Source organism: Haliotis cracherodii, unplaced genomic scaffold (genome assembly GCF_022045235.1).
Source record: "Haliotis cracherodii isolate W230 unplaced genomic scaffold, xgHalCrac1.p SCAF_1, whole genome shotgun sequence".
NCBI lineage: Eukaryota > Metazoa > Mollusca > Gastropoda > Lepetellida > Haliotidae > Haliotis > Haliotis cracherodii.
The window spans coordinates 61047605-61063111 of record NW_027266264.1 but is presented as its reverse complement, the minus strand read 5'-3'; the positions used below and the strand labels follow the sequence as shown (position 1 = coordinate 61063111).

At 38.1% G+C, this 15507-nt stretch overlaps 1 protein-coding gene across 1 annotated transcript; it reads left to right on the top strand.

Moving 5' to 3' along the window:
- Positions 1-266: 266 nt before the first annotated feature.
- LOC139466754 (uncharacterized) lies at positions 267-7399 on the top strand. Its single transcript, XM_071248422.1, has 3 exons — positions 267-510; positions 4199-4393; positions 7200-7399. The coding sequence occupies exons 1-3, from the start codon at positions 267-269 to the stop codon at positions 7397-7399; spliced, it is 639 nt and encodes a 212-aa protein (XP_071104523.1).
- Positions 7400-15507: the final 8108 nt, after the last annotated feature.

Here is a 15507-nt window from a genome sequence, read left to right as displayed (position 1 = left end):
TTGTATTAATGGGTAACAGGAGGTTAAAAGAACAGGAAATAGAACATTGGTAATTGAGTCCATTCTTTTTGCATGGAAGATATAATTATATAAAAAGTCATAATTGCTTTTTATATTGAATGATTCGCGAAACCCTAGCCTATAGCGAGCATTTTTCAGAAAGAATGGAATGTGTTTTAAAAAAATACATATCCTGTTATGAGCTAAGATATTTCCTCTGAAACTCAAAGCCTGCCACCTTTGTCCAAACAGCCTGAGATTGCTTCATGGCGCTCGTGAGACTTCAGCTGCATCTGTCTCTGCTGCACTTCCTCCCTTCGGACATAGCCCCGCCAGGAAGTGTGGAGAATGTGCTTGACTGCTTCAACTCTTGTCTGAAAAACCATGAGTGTGTCTCGCTGATTTACGACAGGTACAACAAACAGTGCTACACCTACCCAGGCAGGCTTGAGGTTCCCTTCTGGGGAAGTGACCTCAATACCGACCTCGACATCTACAATACCAACAGAGGTAAGTGAACCTGTCTGGTCTTAGCAATAATACGTTTAAACAGCTTCGTGGCTTGCGTTTGACCAAATCATGTCTCAAATGCCATCAGAAAGCTCAAAATAAACACGCCTTTCACACGAAAACCGTGTGTGTGAATGCATCGATCTACCGATAACCCACATTTCGACGCATAGCACAATGGCTACCGATAACCTATTAGCGTTGTTGATCTCAGCAATTACTGGTTGATTTCGTCATTCACTGGTATACTGCACATGCACTTGGTCGTACCAGATTATCAAACACGATGGAATCTATTTCAGAACAATTCAGTGAAACAAAGAAATAGTCATTCTGAATATGTGAGACTGTAACTGGGGAGCTGGTGCAAACAAACTGGCATATATAGTTTCATAAACTTTGAAATACATCAGTTCAGAGTATTCTTACTATTTCTACAATGGAATATTTCATTTTGAATTTTATAATAAACGACTTTGTTGAATACAGGCAGAACATATATACAAAAAGATGGGTTGTCGAGCTGAATTAAGGAACATCGATACTAACCATTTATCAAAGGTTGTTTCTGTATATGCTCAAACATTGTCTTTTAACATCATCATTGCTTACTCGCATTCACAACCGGCATCGAAAGTGTGTACCTTAGCAACCTCCTAAGTCAAGGTGAAGTGGACACTCCAAACTAAATTTAGCAAACCTCTCCATATTAAGTTTTACAAAGCACAACACTATTGTGACGTCACGTCTCTCCAAATCGCAACGCGGAATATCTGAAGTCACAGTTAGCTTTTGAAAAATGGAAAATTCCAAATTCTCTATCGTCGTGAAAACAATCTCTCACGTGTATTACGCCCGTAATGTATTGCCACGCATTACTGAACACAAATCCTAAGCGCCTGGCCTGTTTTCTACGTTAGCACGTGTTGTGTATATGTGGTCTTATATCATAGACACGATCTGAAGGTAGCAGTGTACAGTGTTGTTTATGTATAATATACAAGATTTGAAGGTGACAGGAATAATTATACATTGAATTTGAAACTGAATGGTATTGTGTTTAAGCGATATAGTCTGTATATTTATTTGCATGTTGGATCACTTATGCAATGACAAAGAGTATTGATACAGGGAATATGTACCTTTCCCTCATATAATGAACTAAACGTATAAACACACTCGGTGGGATAATGTATATTTTAGAATCATTTCCTTTTAGAAGTTGGAAAACAAAGTCTTATACTATGACTATTGTCATAAAAATAAACTATTGCGTATCATATCTGATATTGGTGTAAAAAACTTTCAGCAGTCTGTCCTTAAACATTCGTAAAATGAAGGTGAGGTGAGGTGAAATGGGCTTTAACGTCACGTCCAAGATTTCTTACATAGCGACGTGCATGCACATGTGCGTGCGTGCGTGCGTGCGTGCGTGCGCGCGTGTGGCTGCTTGAACTAGTTCGGACTGATGCCGATTTATAGTGCTTGCCTACTGAGATACCATGCCGCAGTTTGATAGAGAATACCGCTCTCATTCTCACTATATACCATTTTTATGAAACGAGTGGCCTTTCTATGGTATCTGATCGAACGAAAGGCAAGGCCACCATCGCTCGTTAGATACGTTTTGAATAGACACCTATGTGCCAAACAAGTGCTGGTTCATTAATAAGTCTAACAACTGAGTTTTTCCAACAGAGATTTAGATAGTCATCAGCTGTGATCAGCGCAGCGTGTTTTCGATGAAGGAAATACAGTCTCTGTCTGCACAAATCTTTGTTTAATGAAACACACATTGACCAATGTTCAGTGGGATAACTAATTAAGATGATAAACCTTGTGTTTAAACCGGCATTTGCGGTAAGAACTACCGCACTCTCAATGGGCGGAGCTTATACGAGTCATCTGACAGGTCAATATGACGTCATGATAACGCACATGTGTCATTGGTTAATGCGTAAACGGGTGACGCCATCCACCCACGTGGGTCGTTTGACAAGGGCGTAAGTTTCAATGGCAATATATATCCATCAAACGATTCCAAGACTATTCAACAAACCCGGAGGTCTTCGGTTTCCAAACCTACCTGTCATTTCGTCTTCACATCTTCATAAAATGTTATTGTGGAATGTCCACGATTAATGTTTTCATTCCAGTCTAACACACACACAAATTAGACCTGCGCTTGTATTCTCTGGACGAGAACGAAATGCGTTTGTCGTGATGAATAAGAGCAGTGTTCATGAAACATTCGCCATAATATGTATCACGGCACTAAACGTAATCCTGTGGTGTACGGTCGGCATATTTGCAGTTTATGCATAGCATTTTTTAAAATATCCAAGGCTATCGGTGATTTTTAAAGTTTGTCGTGTTCGTCTTGCCTACTTCTGGAGTCTGGATGACAATGTTCGTGAAAACCCTGGTATTTCCAAAGGATGAAAATAGTTTTTGGGTCGTTTCAGTCACATGTTGTCATTGCCCAGTAGCAATGTGTTTTGGCAGAGTTTACATTTGTCCTGAAGTACCCCGTGCCGAAGTCACTCCTTGAAACTTTGCGGATCCCCGTGACCCAGATTTATATTCCTTGCTGTTTCGTTGTGTGGCATGCCAAATATCATTAACATCAGACCATCCCTATCTTTTGTATATGTGTCACATCTCCGACCTCATCTAAGTAATTTTATTATATGACAATATTTTAAATAATTTTTTAGCGACTAGCTACCACTCTGTATATTAATTTATGACGTGTTTCGAGTCGCTTTGCTTCGGAAACGAATTTTGGATGAACAGCTGAAGAAAGATAAAGTTGACCTGTTATTTTATGATGGTGTAATGAAAATAGTAATTTTATATTTGATCGGTGAACAATTTTTGAGATTATTTATAGCGGAACCCTGTGCGCCCACAGTGATTGAGGCAGACGCTCAAACACGAACGATTCGATTTTTCATGATGTAACTACAGAAAATGTATTGACTTATATCAAGGTATGAAGCCATTTGTGGTATCCGAGGTTTCCCTTTCACGTTCATACGAAGTTTGGGGGTCTTTGGTGATCTTGTTGACGTACGGTATTCAAAAGGCTTCTCTCAACACTCGGTTGTGTTTATGTTGTAAGTGACTGTTGGAAACTGAAATACCTCCACTTTGCGGCCTATTTATAGTCAGGGTGGGGCTTAAACAAATACATATGAAGACATAAGCTGCCTTATCTAGATGCATCTTTACTAATAGACTTCGACAAGCTTGATGTATAACGCGTGATGCTTGAGAAAACAGATGCGTGTTCTTAGAACACTTTCTTATGGAATTCAAATGAACCCTAAACATAATAAATTTGTTTGTTCTAAGTATGTATCAATGTCACACACACTGAGAACGTGTACACGTACTTGAATATTTAGAATAATAGTATTACATGAATGTTAGGCAGGCATTAGGAAGTCGCGTCATATCAATTAAGTTTTACATTTTGCCAATGCTTCATAAAACCATACATGTGACATCTCGCTTATGTAAATATTGTTTCGGAAGATTGTGACACTTAATGTTTCCTTTTGGAAAAAAGATGAGAGCATGACTGGTACATGATATGTTATCACATGTTTCGTTTGAGCAACATTTCCAGTTTGACGTTACCATTTCGAGTTGCCATAGCTGTAATAGAGAATTTATATTTCAGATGGATATGGCTGTCCAAGTCATCGTGGATATGATTATAATTCCACGGTGAATGTGTGTTTCAAAATACATGGTGGAACGGAAGTGAGCCACAATAAAGCTACCAGGATCTGTAACTCCGAGGGAGGCCATCTTATCAGAATCACGTCAAGTGCGAAGGATGAATTTGTGTCTGCCGTTTGGCCACAGAACCCCAGTAAGCAGTCACATGAAACGTCAACAACTGTCTCCCTATTATGTTTTCAGAAATGCTAGTCCAGTGCCTAGATTTTCGAATGTTTTTGCATTCTGCTATTTCACATCATCTGATATTGATATCATAATTTCCGATATTATTAGTATGTCACATTATTATTTGTCACATGCTGCACGTCACTGAATTGATGAGTCAAAGTCGATATTTTCTGTGTTACCATATGCTGAATGTGATGAATAATTGTCAATTAACTAAATGCACAAATAAAAGCTTTTATTGAAGTGCACTTTCAGCTCATTCAGCCATGATAAATCCAATTTGTCCTAACACTATACTTTATATGAATACATTTGTACAAGGGAGATTCGTTATTTGTGTTTATGGAGTAAGATACACAACGGATTTGATTATTGTTTTATCGTCTCCTTTCTCTCTCTCCAACGATTCTGTCTGTATCTTACGCGTGTGTTTTTGAATCACTATCCCAAGTAGAAGAAACCAGATAAAGTCTTGCCCCACCGGTGGCGTTAAAATTCTTGGAAGAAAGCGGATGCTCGATTGTACGTTAAAAGATGTGGAACGTAGACACCAAACACTGAAGCTGACCGAATAGTTTAATATTCTGTCATGAAATATGATTTGATAATTTATAATTTCAATGTGTGTATTTTTGTCACTTACTGACCAAGAAAGTAGATAGTAGCTGTATTATCAAATACTGGCTTTTGTTTTGAAGTTGCGAAACCAAGAAATTGGTATGCTAATAACTAAATTGTGAAATCTGTAAATGAACATATCAAATCAATGAATAATGAATGATTTATATTTAAACACAGTTTTAGGTTTAGAATAAATATGTTATACAATGGGGGAAATAAGTAGCAGCAGCAAAAAGTAACATGCCCTAGAATGAATGCGAGTGCACTTAAGAATTGACCTTCACTTTGTGTGAGTTCATTGGAGTATGAAGCTTCATAGAGTGAGGGCCAAACATTGCATGAACGTCAATTCTTATAATTTTTTATCACAATTTCTTACCTCAAAGGATGTAAGCCAAGATCTAAACACAATTTTATTTAGTATTTTGTGACTTCATGTTTACACTGACAGTCAAACAACAACCAGCTATATCGCGGAATAAAATAGTTCCCCAAAAAGAGAGGTGACATGAGCGTATGGATGCAGAACTTGCTCTTCAGAAACATCTTACGCAACACATGTGTTCATATACTATCCCCATTAGATGAGAAAGGTCTGTAATGAACTACCTCAGTAAGTCAGCCACAATGACTGCGCGTCGTAATACATTTACATCAAGTACAAGACGTCAAAATGGCCGACACGATAAACGTGACCGGAGAGATTTCCGAAGTTGTTAATGAACGTGTGGCGGTTACATGTGTTAGTCATCATTTATCAACTGGCCGATCATTGAAAGGTGAAAAAAGATGCGTCAAACAGACACTGAGGTAAATTCATAGATTGCTGGAGACGGTCAATGTCAGCCGTTTTCATCGTTTGTTCATTAGGATAGGCCGCAGCGAGGATATTCGTGAACAATCATGCAGTCACGCTCTCTGACATTTCTCAATGTATACTGAAACGCAGAGACCAAGAATAAAGGTTCTAAATGATCAGAAAGAACGCTTATGTGTGTTTTCGAGCTAGGAATTCCCAGGGCCGGGGTTTCCCAAGGAATGTGGAAGTAGTCCGTCAGTGTTTACGTCATTTCAAGAACACGGTCTCGTGAAAAACGTATGCACGTCAAATTGTGTCGTTCATACACTTAGGAACGTCAATTTCGCGGTCATGTGACCGCTCTCTCGTCCAATGAAAAAGCCGTATATCGTGTAAACTTCAAATTAAAAAATTATTTATGGATGTTCCGAATATTGTCATGTTGCACACTTGGAATACAGAATAGTGTTGGAAGCTGGCAGGTTCTCAATGTTTCGTAATAGATACACAAACAGCACTCTGCAAATGGATTAGAAGCAAGGCAGGTTAAAGAAAGACTCGAATCGCCTTCTGTTGGATCCGAAATAGCACATATATGGAATATTATCCACATGTCTACTAAGAAACAATTTGAAAGCTTTATCAAGACCTTGAGTGAGTGAGTGAGTGAGTTTAACGCCGCTTTTAACAGTATTCCAGTTATATCACGGCGTGTCAGCTAAATGTGGGAGGAGAGACCGAAGTGGTGCAGGTCTCAGACGTTAACCACTTCGGTGAAACCCACGAGCACGGGTATGGTGCTGACAAACCTAGTTTGGTATCTAAATACAAAAATGTATCCAGTTGGCTAAGGAGGCTTCGAATCTCCACATGTTTCTACTGCTCTCGCTCGTTAGTTGTTTTCTTACCAGTATCATGAGGATTGGATTGAAACTCCTATCGTACTAACTCGTACGTTAACCCGGCAAACGACACACCCAGTAAAAATAAACGTCGTGTAAACATTTACCAGGTAGAGTGAAAGAAGGAAAATAACGTTACAGTCTTTAAATTTTCGTCCCGTGTAAAATGACCTGTGAAATCACGAATGTTCCAACTTTGAATCAAGACGTCTATAGTCTTTCAGCGATATTATATATGGCCTTGTTAGAGTGGATTGCCATATATTTCGGTGTATTCGTACATCAATAAAAAATGGAAGCGTTTTGAGAAAAGGTGGCGCATTTTCTTGCTTTTGTGCATCAGCAGAAAACAGATAAAAGATGATGTAAATTGATTGTTAAGTATAAGATGTCACATTATATTGGAGAAAGCTAAAATAAACGACAAAATTGAATCATAATTTCAGTTCTCATCGATGGCAAGTGCACTGTGGACGACGGCTGGAAGTACTCGACTGGAGACGAGTTTACCTACTTCAGATGGAACATAAATGAACCTAGCACTAACTGTTCTACTTGGGGCGAGTGTCTGGAAACAGCTGTATCTGGGTTCAACGACATCTCCTGTTGGTATGACCATCCCTTCATGTGCGAATTCGATATATAAGCCGCGCAAAGCAAAATATATAGAGTATGTTTTTGGATGCTAAATATCCTGTATTAGGAATAAACATTGTATTTAGGATACAACCTTTCGAGCTGAATACATTGTGTTTATTAGTAATACAGAATATTTACCAATTTACCATCCTACAACACACAAGCGTGATAACCTCTTTATGATAATGTCGTTCTTTAATCTGTCGTCGAAAAACCTGTTCTTATCTCTCACAAACAATACCTAAACATTGCAAGTTTACCTGGAATGTAAGCATTAATATATATTACGTCAAAAGATCTGTTATTTGGCAGTCGGTCAGTGACAACAGTCAATATAGTTCCAACTGAAACCTGTTTTCTAGACAGTGGGTTAACTACATATAGGCAAAATAACAGTTACCTTCACATATTGTTTCTACTAGCCTTTCCCGGCAATCCATCTGTCCTCCCGTTAGACTAACTGCACTTCATCAAAGGGAAGCTTCTCTAACACAAGTCTTTGAGAAGTCAGTTTGTTGAGAGTGTACCTATGACTGTTATTACGTTAGGAAGTGAAGAGCCAGATGTACTCACAGCGATGAAACGGTAACACTTCGTACACATTTCGGCCAAATCCAACTGTATAGAATTGGGGAAAAGGTCCCAAGCCGCAAAAGTGGAACAAATATGGAAACAGATCATAGTGTCTCCACTAAATTGTTTCGCAATTTATATCTCCAAAGTTGTCATAAGTTGTGAAATACCTACGCTTCGTCCCAGTTAGAAACAGATTTTCAGTATCTATTCAGAGACTATTGTTTTGATAATGATAACAATGATCCCAGTAGCTTCTCCATATTTCCGATAGTTAATTCTGACTCGATCGTCGATTGACCACATCGACGCCATGTTTGTTTGTAAACACTGAAAGCAGAACCTAACTGACCTTTCACATTTGAATCTGTATCCGTTTTTTATCCTTTGGTTTTATTCCGCCGGGAAAACTATACATTATATGATAATTTTATTCATCTTTATTGTTAATTATTTAGATCATAATGATTAATATTGATATATGATACTCGTCATTAGCTAACAAAATGTTTTGGTGTATTTTCCCATGTTAGATTTTCACATATCGTGTACTCAAAATTCTCTTCAGATTAATAAAGTATAAAACAATATTCTACTTACTTATTTGTGGGGGGCAAGGTTGGCCTAGTCGTCTAAGGCGCCGCGATTCATTGTGCAGAGTTGCGTCCTTAGACACGCCAGAAAACCAATGATTGTGGGTTCGAATTCCAATGCGCCCCGATTATAATTCTCGGTTTCTCAACACCATACCTGTGCTCGTGGGTTTCACCGAAGTGGTTAACGTCAGAGACCTGCATCACTTCGGGCTTTCCTCCCACATTAAGCTGACACGCCGTGATATAACTGGAATAATGTTAAAAGCGGCGTTTAACCCAACTCTCTCACTACTTGTTTGTAATTCTTCAGGTTGAAGATAATACAAGTGCACTGTGAAATCTGTTTGTGAATGTGTTTAAAGTGTTGCAAACTATATCCTATATAGATAAATATTTAGAGAATACTCATCCTCCTTATCATAAGATTATGTGAGATATGGCTGCACATGGCTGCAGGCTGCACTGACTTTGTTTCTGCAGCCAATAAACTGTTCCATAGCGTAAAGGATTAGAAAACAAGGAAGGAGGAAAGAGCAGCTAAACGGCAACTTTGTCGGATAAGGAGAGTGTCCGAGCACAGCTGTGTCTGGGTTCAAAGCCATCAACTGTGACAATCATACGCGAATTCAATATGAAAAGCCGTCCACAGCAAACTTTTTGTATTGTATGTAATTGTTAATTATCTAGATCAGTCTGGTGAGTGTATGCATTGCTACCCGTCATCCGATACCAATATAATCACACAAGCATGGGTTGCTCAAGACCTGTTCTACCCGGATCTTCATAGGTTGTTACATTTTGATTACTGTCCGAGGGAACATTTCTGTATTGGGGCAAACATGCAATAACAGAAGTCTTTGTCCATTAAAATGTATTTTCTATTTCGTTGAAGGGACAGATGTACTCGTCTTTAGCTAACCCTAATTTTGATGTCCGTTTTTCCATGTTAGAGTTCCACATTTCGTGTATTCTTTTGATTCAATAAAGTTTGATAAACTGTTCTACTTATGTATTTGTAATTCTTCAGGTTGAAGATACTCATGGTATCAACAGCGTGGTATATTCCCTGTGAAACCTAGTTTCTGTGTAAAGATTTTAAACTATGCAGTAACAGTATTCTTCACACCTTGAAATGTGAGTTTAATTTCAGTATCTTTACATAAACTCGTCATAGGTATGTGCTTTTTCAGATTGGAAAAATAAATCATTTATAAACACCCATCCATCAACCCATCCTGCATCAATTTATAGTTCATATGTTGAAAATGAAATATTGTTAATACGCCTATTACATTGGTTCAGTGGATCATGTTTTCCAATTATATTTTGTTTAGATAAAGATACCAGTCACGTATTTTGGCAACACTTAGAGTAATTTTACCAACGACCCATATCCCGTCTTTCATACTATTAGAAAGATTTAAAGAATACAATATCTCGTCGTCCGTTTAAAGTTTTATGCACACGACAGCAGCGTGCATTGAATTCCTGTCATCAACCCACTGATCGTTCCTTGATGAAGGTAAAAGAATAAGTATGATGGCAGAAGTGTGTGGGGATCTTCTCATTCCAAAGATGTTACAAGAATGATGTGACATTTACGTGTTTGTTTGCTGCTTGACAAGTATAACTGAAATGGTATTGGGGTGGGAAACGTTTCTTTCAAAGTACACAACATTTATCTTCAAGCTTCATTTATTATTCTCTTTTTAATATTGAAATTTACTTTAGACTTCCTGTTGTGTGTATAGGCAGATGGTTTTTGGTTGTCACAACAGATTGACGTTGGTCAATAGCTATTGATCAAGAATGTAGATTACACAATCCTGGACTCGGTATTGATTATTATGATTATATCATGAAAAGGAGTTTATAAATATTATTCTACACAAGCACTTAAATCCATGGTAATCCATTTTGTCTACATACATGTATGTAATTTTAGCAGTTTAATAAAAACGTGCATATTCATGATGCTTTGATGTTTTTTTACATCCTATTGCTATGCATATAACATATATTCCACTTACCAATACAAGGGTGTAATGTCGCCATGATACGTTATCCACTTTTGTATTACTTTGTCCAAATCCAAAACAATTAAAAATATAATGTTTAGCCATTGCAATCAGGATTAGTAGTTCTGATATATCATATCTTTCAATGTATTAATCTTTTTACCTCCCGGTGTATCTAATGGTTATGACCCCTTTTGATCTGCATGTATAATATTAGCTCGTGTAGGTTAATTGCGTCAACATAAGTCTGAAGAGTTTATACAATTTACAGTTTGATAATACCTTTTGGAAATTGTCAGAAGCCATTCTCAGCCTTTTTAACGAGTCATTATTTCTAAAACTGTCCAAATGTCTTCATGGACGAGTTAACATTTTTGACCCATCATTCGTTTGTATGTCTCCTCTAATTCTCGTTCAGGTGGGCAGTACAGATCAATATCAAATGTGACGTGGAATTATTATGATTTCGAAGTATGGCACGGGCTGTGGAGTGGCTGTCTGGAAACTTTATCGATGATGCGTCGTTCGAATCCATATGTCGTGTGGATGGGTTGTCCCCCGGGGAGAGGTGGAGAGAGTGTGAGGGGGCCCACTACGGGGACGGTCGCTGACGTAAATGTTCTGTTGATAACGTCCCAATTCATGCCATTGGGTGTTGCTGTGAAGGTTGAATTGAAGTGCGACGTCGTGGTGTGACGTAACGGATTCAAAACTTAATATTGCTGTGGCTCTTCATCTGTCATTTTCACTTCAAGGTAAAATCTCACCAAACAGTCAAGGTGGATATTTGGCCTTTTGTAGGGAACATGAAGCATTTCCTCCCGAATATTCGTTATTTTTTGCAAAAGACATGTATATTATATGGTTTGCTGCGTTTCTTTTAGCTTTTTCAAACTATTTTCTCTGTTTCAAATCCGAGCATTCATTTGAAGGTTCTTCACAAACAGTATCCAGCATGGGGAGTTGAGTATGTGCTGTGTGTACATGTAATACATTATGACAATCGACTGATTGTAAAAAAGTGTTCAAGTATAGGAACATGAAAGAATAGAAAACAAAACAAAGGGCAAATAGTTAATATTGAATTGGGACTATTTACTCCATGTATTCGCTTGGTAGATACACAAACCGAATTGACCAGGACTACTTCATTGCATTTAGAGAAGTTTAAATGTTGATTTTTACACCGTTATCAGGGTGGGCAATGCCATAACCCTTCATGTTGCAGAATTTATTGTAAATGCTTTTTACTCGAAGATGTAGTGGTAGAAACATCTGTACACAAGTTGCTCTTCGAGGATATTAGTTTCATTCTTCACAGAGATATCTGGTGTTTCTCTACAACCAAAGATTGTCTTGGTGTGTATGGTCTTCATTGTCAACATATGTGATGTATCTAATAGGGCCTGTGTCACCGGGTCCTTAAACTAGCCTAGTGACAACCTGGTGACCGCACCGGTCCCCCGCTTCAATTATCCGGCGGTCGTCGTTGTACAGTGTCATTACACTCTTGGTGAGAATTAGTGACCCGACTATTTCATTCTTTCACATCTTACCATGTATTTTATCTCATATATGTTTTCTACCTTATTCATGTATTGATAGTGTTTGTGTGACTTCAATGTTACGCTGTAGAGCGACACTTCCAAGTACGTTTAGACATTTTTAATGTATTTATGATCGTTTCTGCCTCCTTAATAATTGTACATAGCTTCTTGTAGATCTTTAATGATACCATTGGATAGGTTATGTTCAGCGCTCTATTTAGATAAATACATCTCCCGTATGGATATAGTAGTAAGTTTGCTATTCATGTTTTCCCCATGTTAAGAAACACACTTTGGCTAAGCACCGAAACTATTGTATTCTCCGGTTGTCCTCGCGCAGTATATATAAACTGTGTCAGGGTCAGGCCGTTTTACGAGTCGGCTCGCTACTGGGTGGTCGCTTGAAACACAGGTATCGTTAGTCAGTGATTACGGGGCACTGACTTACACTGGTTGTATTGAGCTAAATTTAGTAGTTAGGGTTTGCAATTAATACTCCGTGTTTCGATTAATCCGCGGATAAACAACCTTCCCGTGATTGTCTAGCTTTTTGGAATTTTAGTATTTCCTTGCTCAGTCAATTTGGGGATAGACCCACTGTGTTTATTTCTCGGTATTGAACCCAGGCGAGTTCGAGGTTAATGACACCCCTGATCATTGGAGCCCAGCTCCGTGACAGCCTGATTACCTGATCTGGTAAGGATATTCCTTCCAGCACATGTATCACATTGATTAGAAGGTTTCATAATCTATTGACCTCCTTGTAGTGGTGTTAGTTTCTCTGCGGGACAAAGGCTATTGTTCCCATTTGATCACAATCAATGAAACTTTGCCATAAGCGCAGCAACAAACAAATAATCAGCAATCTGGCATTACATTAACGACATGTTTCATAAGTTATTGCCAGAACTTAGAGTACATAAAACAACCCTGATAAACTAACTTTTCACAGCAGACATTGATAATGACAGCCCCCACATCAACAATGTTGAATCAGTTTGTGTTGAAGAAAACCTTGATTAAATTATACTAGTATTGTCAGTCCCAAATAGTCACACAACTGAGATTGTCAGCTCCTGTAAACTTTAATTGCTGGAACAGGAAAATGATGGAAAAATCTTTAATAGCCCAAATGCGTGAATGCTTTAAGGTTTTCTGATGTCTCAAATGAGACAAATTTGGTTCAGAGATATCCAATATGATTCGTTCAAGTATACGCATGGCAAACTGGTGTGGTATTGCCACTTCTGTTGACTTGACGGACGATCGGCTGAGAAGGCTACTATTCGTAAGTGGACGCACAAGGTGTAAAGAAATCATTGTTGTATGCCCGAGTACTCTGTAACTAGCGACTTATGATACCACTTTTGGAACTAAGTTTGTGAAAGTGTTTGCACAGAATATCTATAAAACAGATGACCCTGCTATATTCTGTTCATGCTATGTCTGTTCAGGGAATTAAACATCGTGTTGCTGCATCATTGACATACAAGCGAGAGCCTTGCAAGGCCTCTCGTGCGCCAGGCCTATTTGTAATGAATCTGACACGTCTGTCAAGGCGACAATGCCAGATCACATCGTGCCCAGGTCGTCACCGATTATATCCAACGAGAAGGCATACGAACATTGGACTGGCCCGCTAAGTCCTCTGAAATGTCCCCAATAGAGGATCTTTGGGATGTTCTCGGGCGCAAAATGTTCTTCAAAGGCATTACGACGTCAAAAACATAACGTTGGCTGTAGCCTGTGACTCCGTGTTGCGTCTCCCTCTATCGTCACTAACTGTTACATCATAGGCATTACGACGACACAAATACTGCTGTCGCCTAGGACGACGTGAAACTTTTCATGACACTTTTGAAAGAGATGTTGTGTGCATAAAGGAGTTTTGACAAGGGCAAATAATTGAACTCTTTTTCTTTGTATATTTTTTAAGATTATAACTTGCAGAAATCCCTTATTTTATGTATATATAACATCAAGTACACTGTAACTGTTCTTAATATTGCAAAATGAACAAACTTTGTTGCATCTTTCAGTGAACATACTTTAATGGTGATAAGCTGAAAATAGAGGCCTAAATATTTTATGATCGTTATAGCACAATCAAAACGTTCACAAAAAATGTTCCTAATCGTGAATTATTGAAAAGTAAATTCATTTTTTATGCATATTTGGTTTATATGGTCCCGTGAAAATGTCTCTTTTCAAGTGTTGATTAAGATGTCAAACGCTGAGTGCGCAAAATAAATATCATAACCATTCTCACCCTTATCATCTCAGATTGAACATCGTGTAACTCATATTTTATACAGTGCTACGGATTGCGAAATATGGTGAGATTAATAAAGTGGTTACCGCGCTTCTCGACCTTTTTCTGCCATGTTGAACTTCATGCGAATGACGGCGAACTTCATGCGAATGACGGCGAACTTCATGCGAATGACAGCGAATTTTCATTATGCACCCATGTTACATACTCGGAACTATTTTAGTATCAGACAGCTAATTTGAAAAGGAAATCTGACCAAACTATTCAGAAAGCTTCACTTTTCCCCACTACACAGTTATTGGCGTATGACTACTAGCATTTATTCCGCAACGGGCGTTTTGTGCTCAAGTATTGCATATGTTTATTGACTGTCACAGCGATTTGGCGAAACGACAGTGCAGAGTGTCGTTCTGTTTATAATGCTGATTTACAGGAAATATTCAAATCTAAGATATCGAAAGATAGCTATGATCGGTAATATAAAGGTGGTATAGTGTATATTTAAGGGCAGGAAGATCATGATCAAAACGTAAGCTGATGTGCTGTAAAGTTCGATTTCGATTTGTTTTTCCTTTCTATTGAAATTGTGATAATGGCGCTATGATTGGTTTGCTGAAATAGTATTTTCCCTGAGTGTAATGTACATGGTGCCTGATGTGACAGTGCACAATAATTAATAAACAATTATGTATGTATATATATCATCAAGTACACATTATAAATGTCCTCAGAAAATGGAATATATTATCATAGCACCACAGCTAGCATTTCCAACAGTCTGCCTTGTATATTAGATCTTATTAACATTAGATTTACAAATCATTGATGTAGACTGTTCTCATGATTAACGTATGATAATCTATTGCAAATCTTCAACTCTTATTTAAAATGTTATCTGAAATTTCAGCAATGAGTAAACGCTTTATTTTATTTTTCCTTCAATGGCGTTACAATCTGATTTCCCGTATCTGTGAATTTCTCGTCTGGACAGTGGCGCGTGATTTGACCTCGCGTGTTGTGACGTGGATGACGTCACGTCCAACGGCTGATCTAATGTTGTGGTAGTAATGGATACACGTGGTTTCAGTTTCTGAAAAATAATATTCTCT

Coding starts and splice junctions, on each gene's coding strand:
- LOC139466754 (XM_071248422.1), top strand. CDS start 267: ATGGCGCTCGTGAGACTTCAGCTGCATCTGTCTCTGCTGCACTTCCTC. Junction 511..4,198: donor CATCTACAATACCAACAGAG/GTAAGTGAACCT, acceptor TTTATATTTCAG/ATGGATATGGCTGTCCAAGT. Junction 4,394..7,199: donor CGTTTGGCCACAGAACCCCA/GTAAGCAGTCAC, acceptor TCATAATTTCAG/TTCTCATCGATGGCAAGTGC.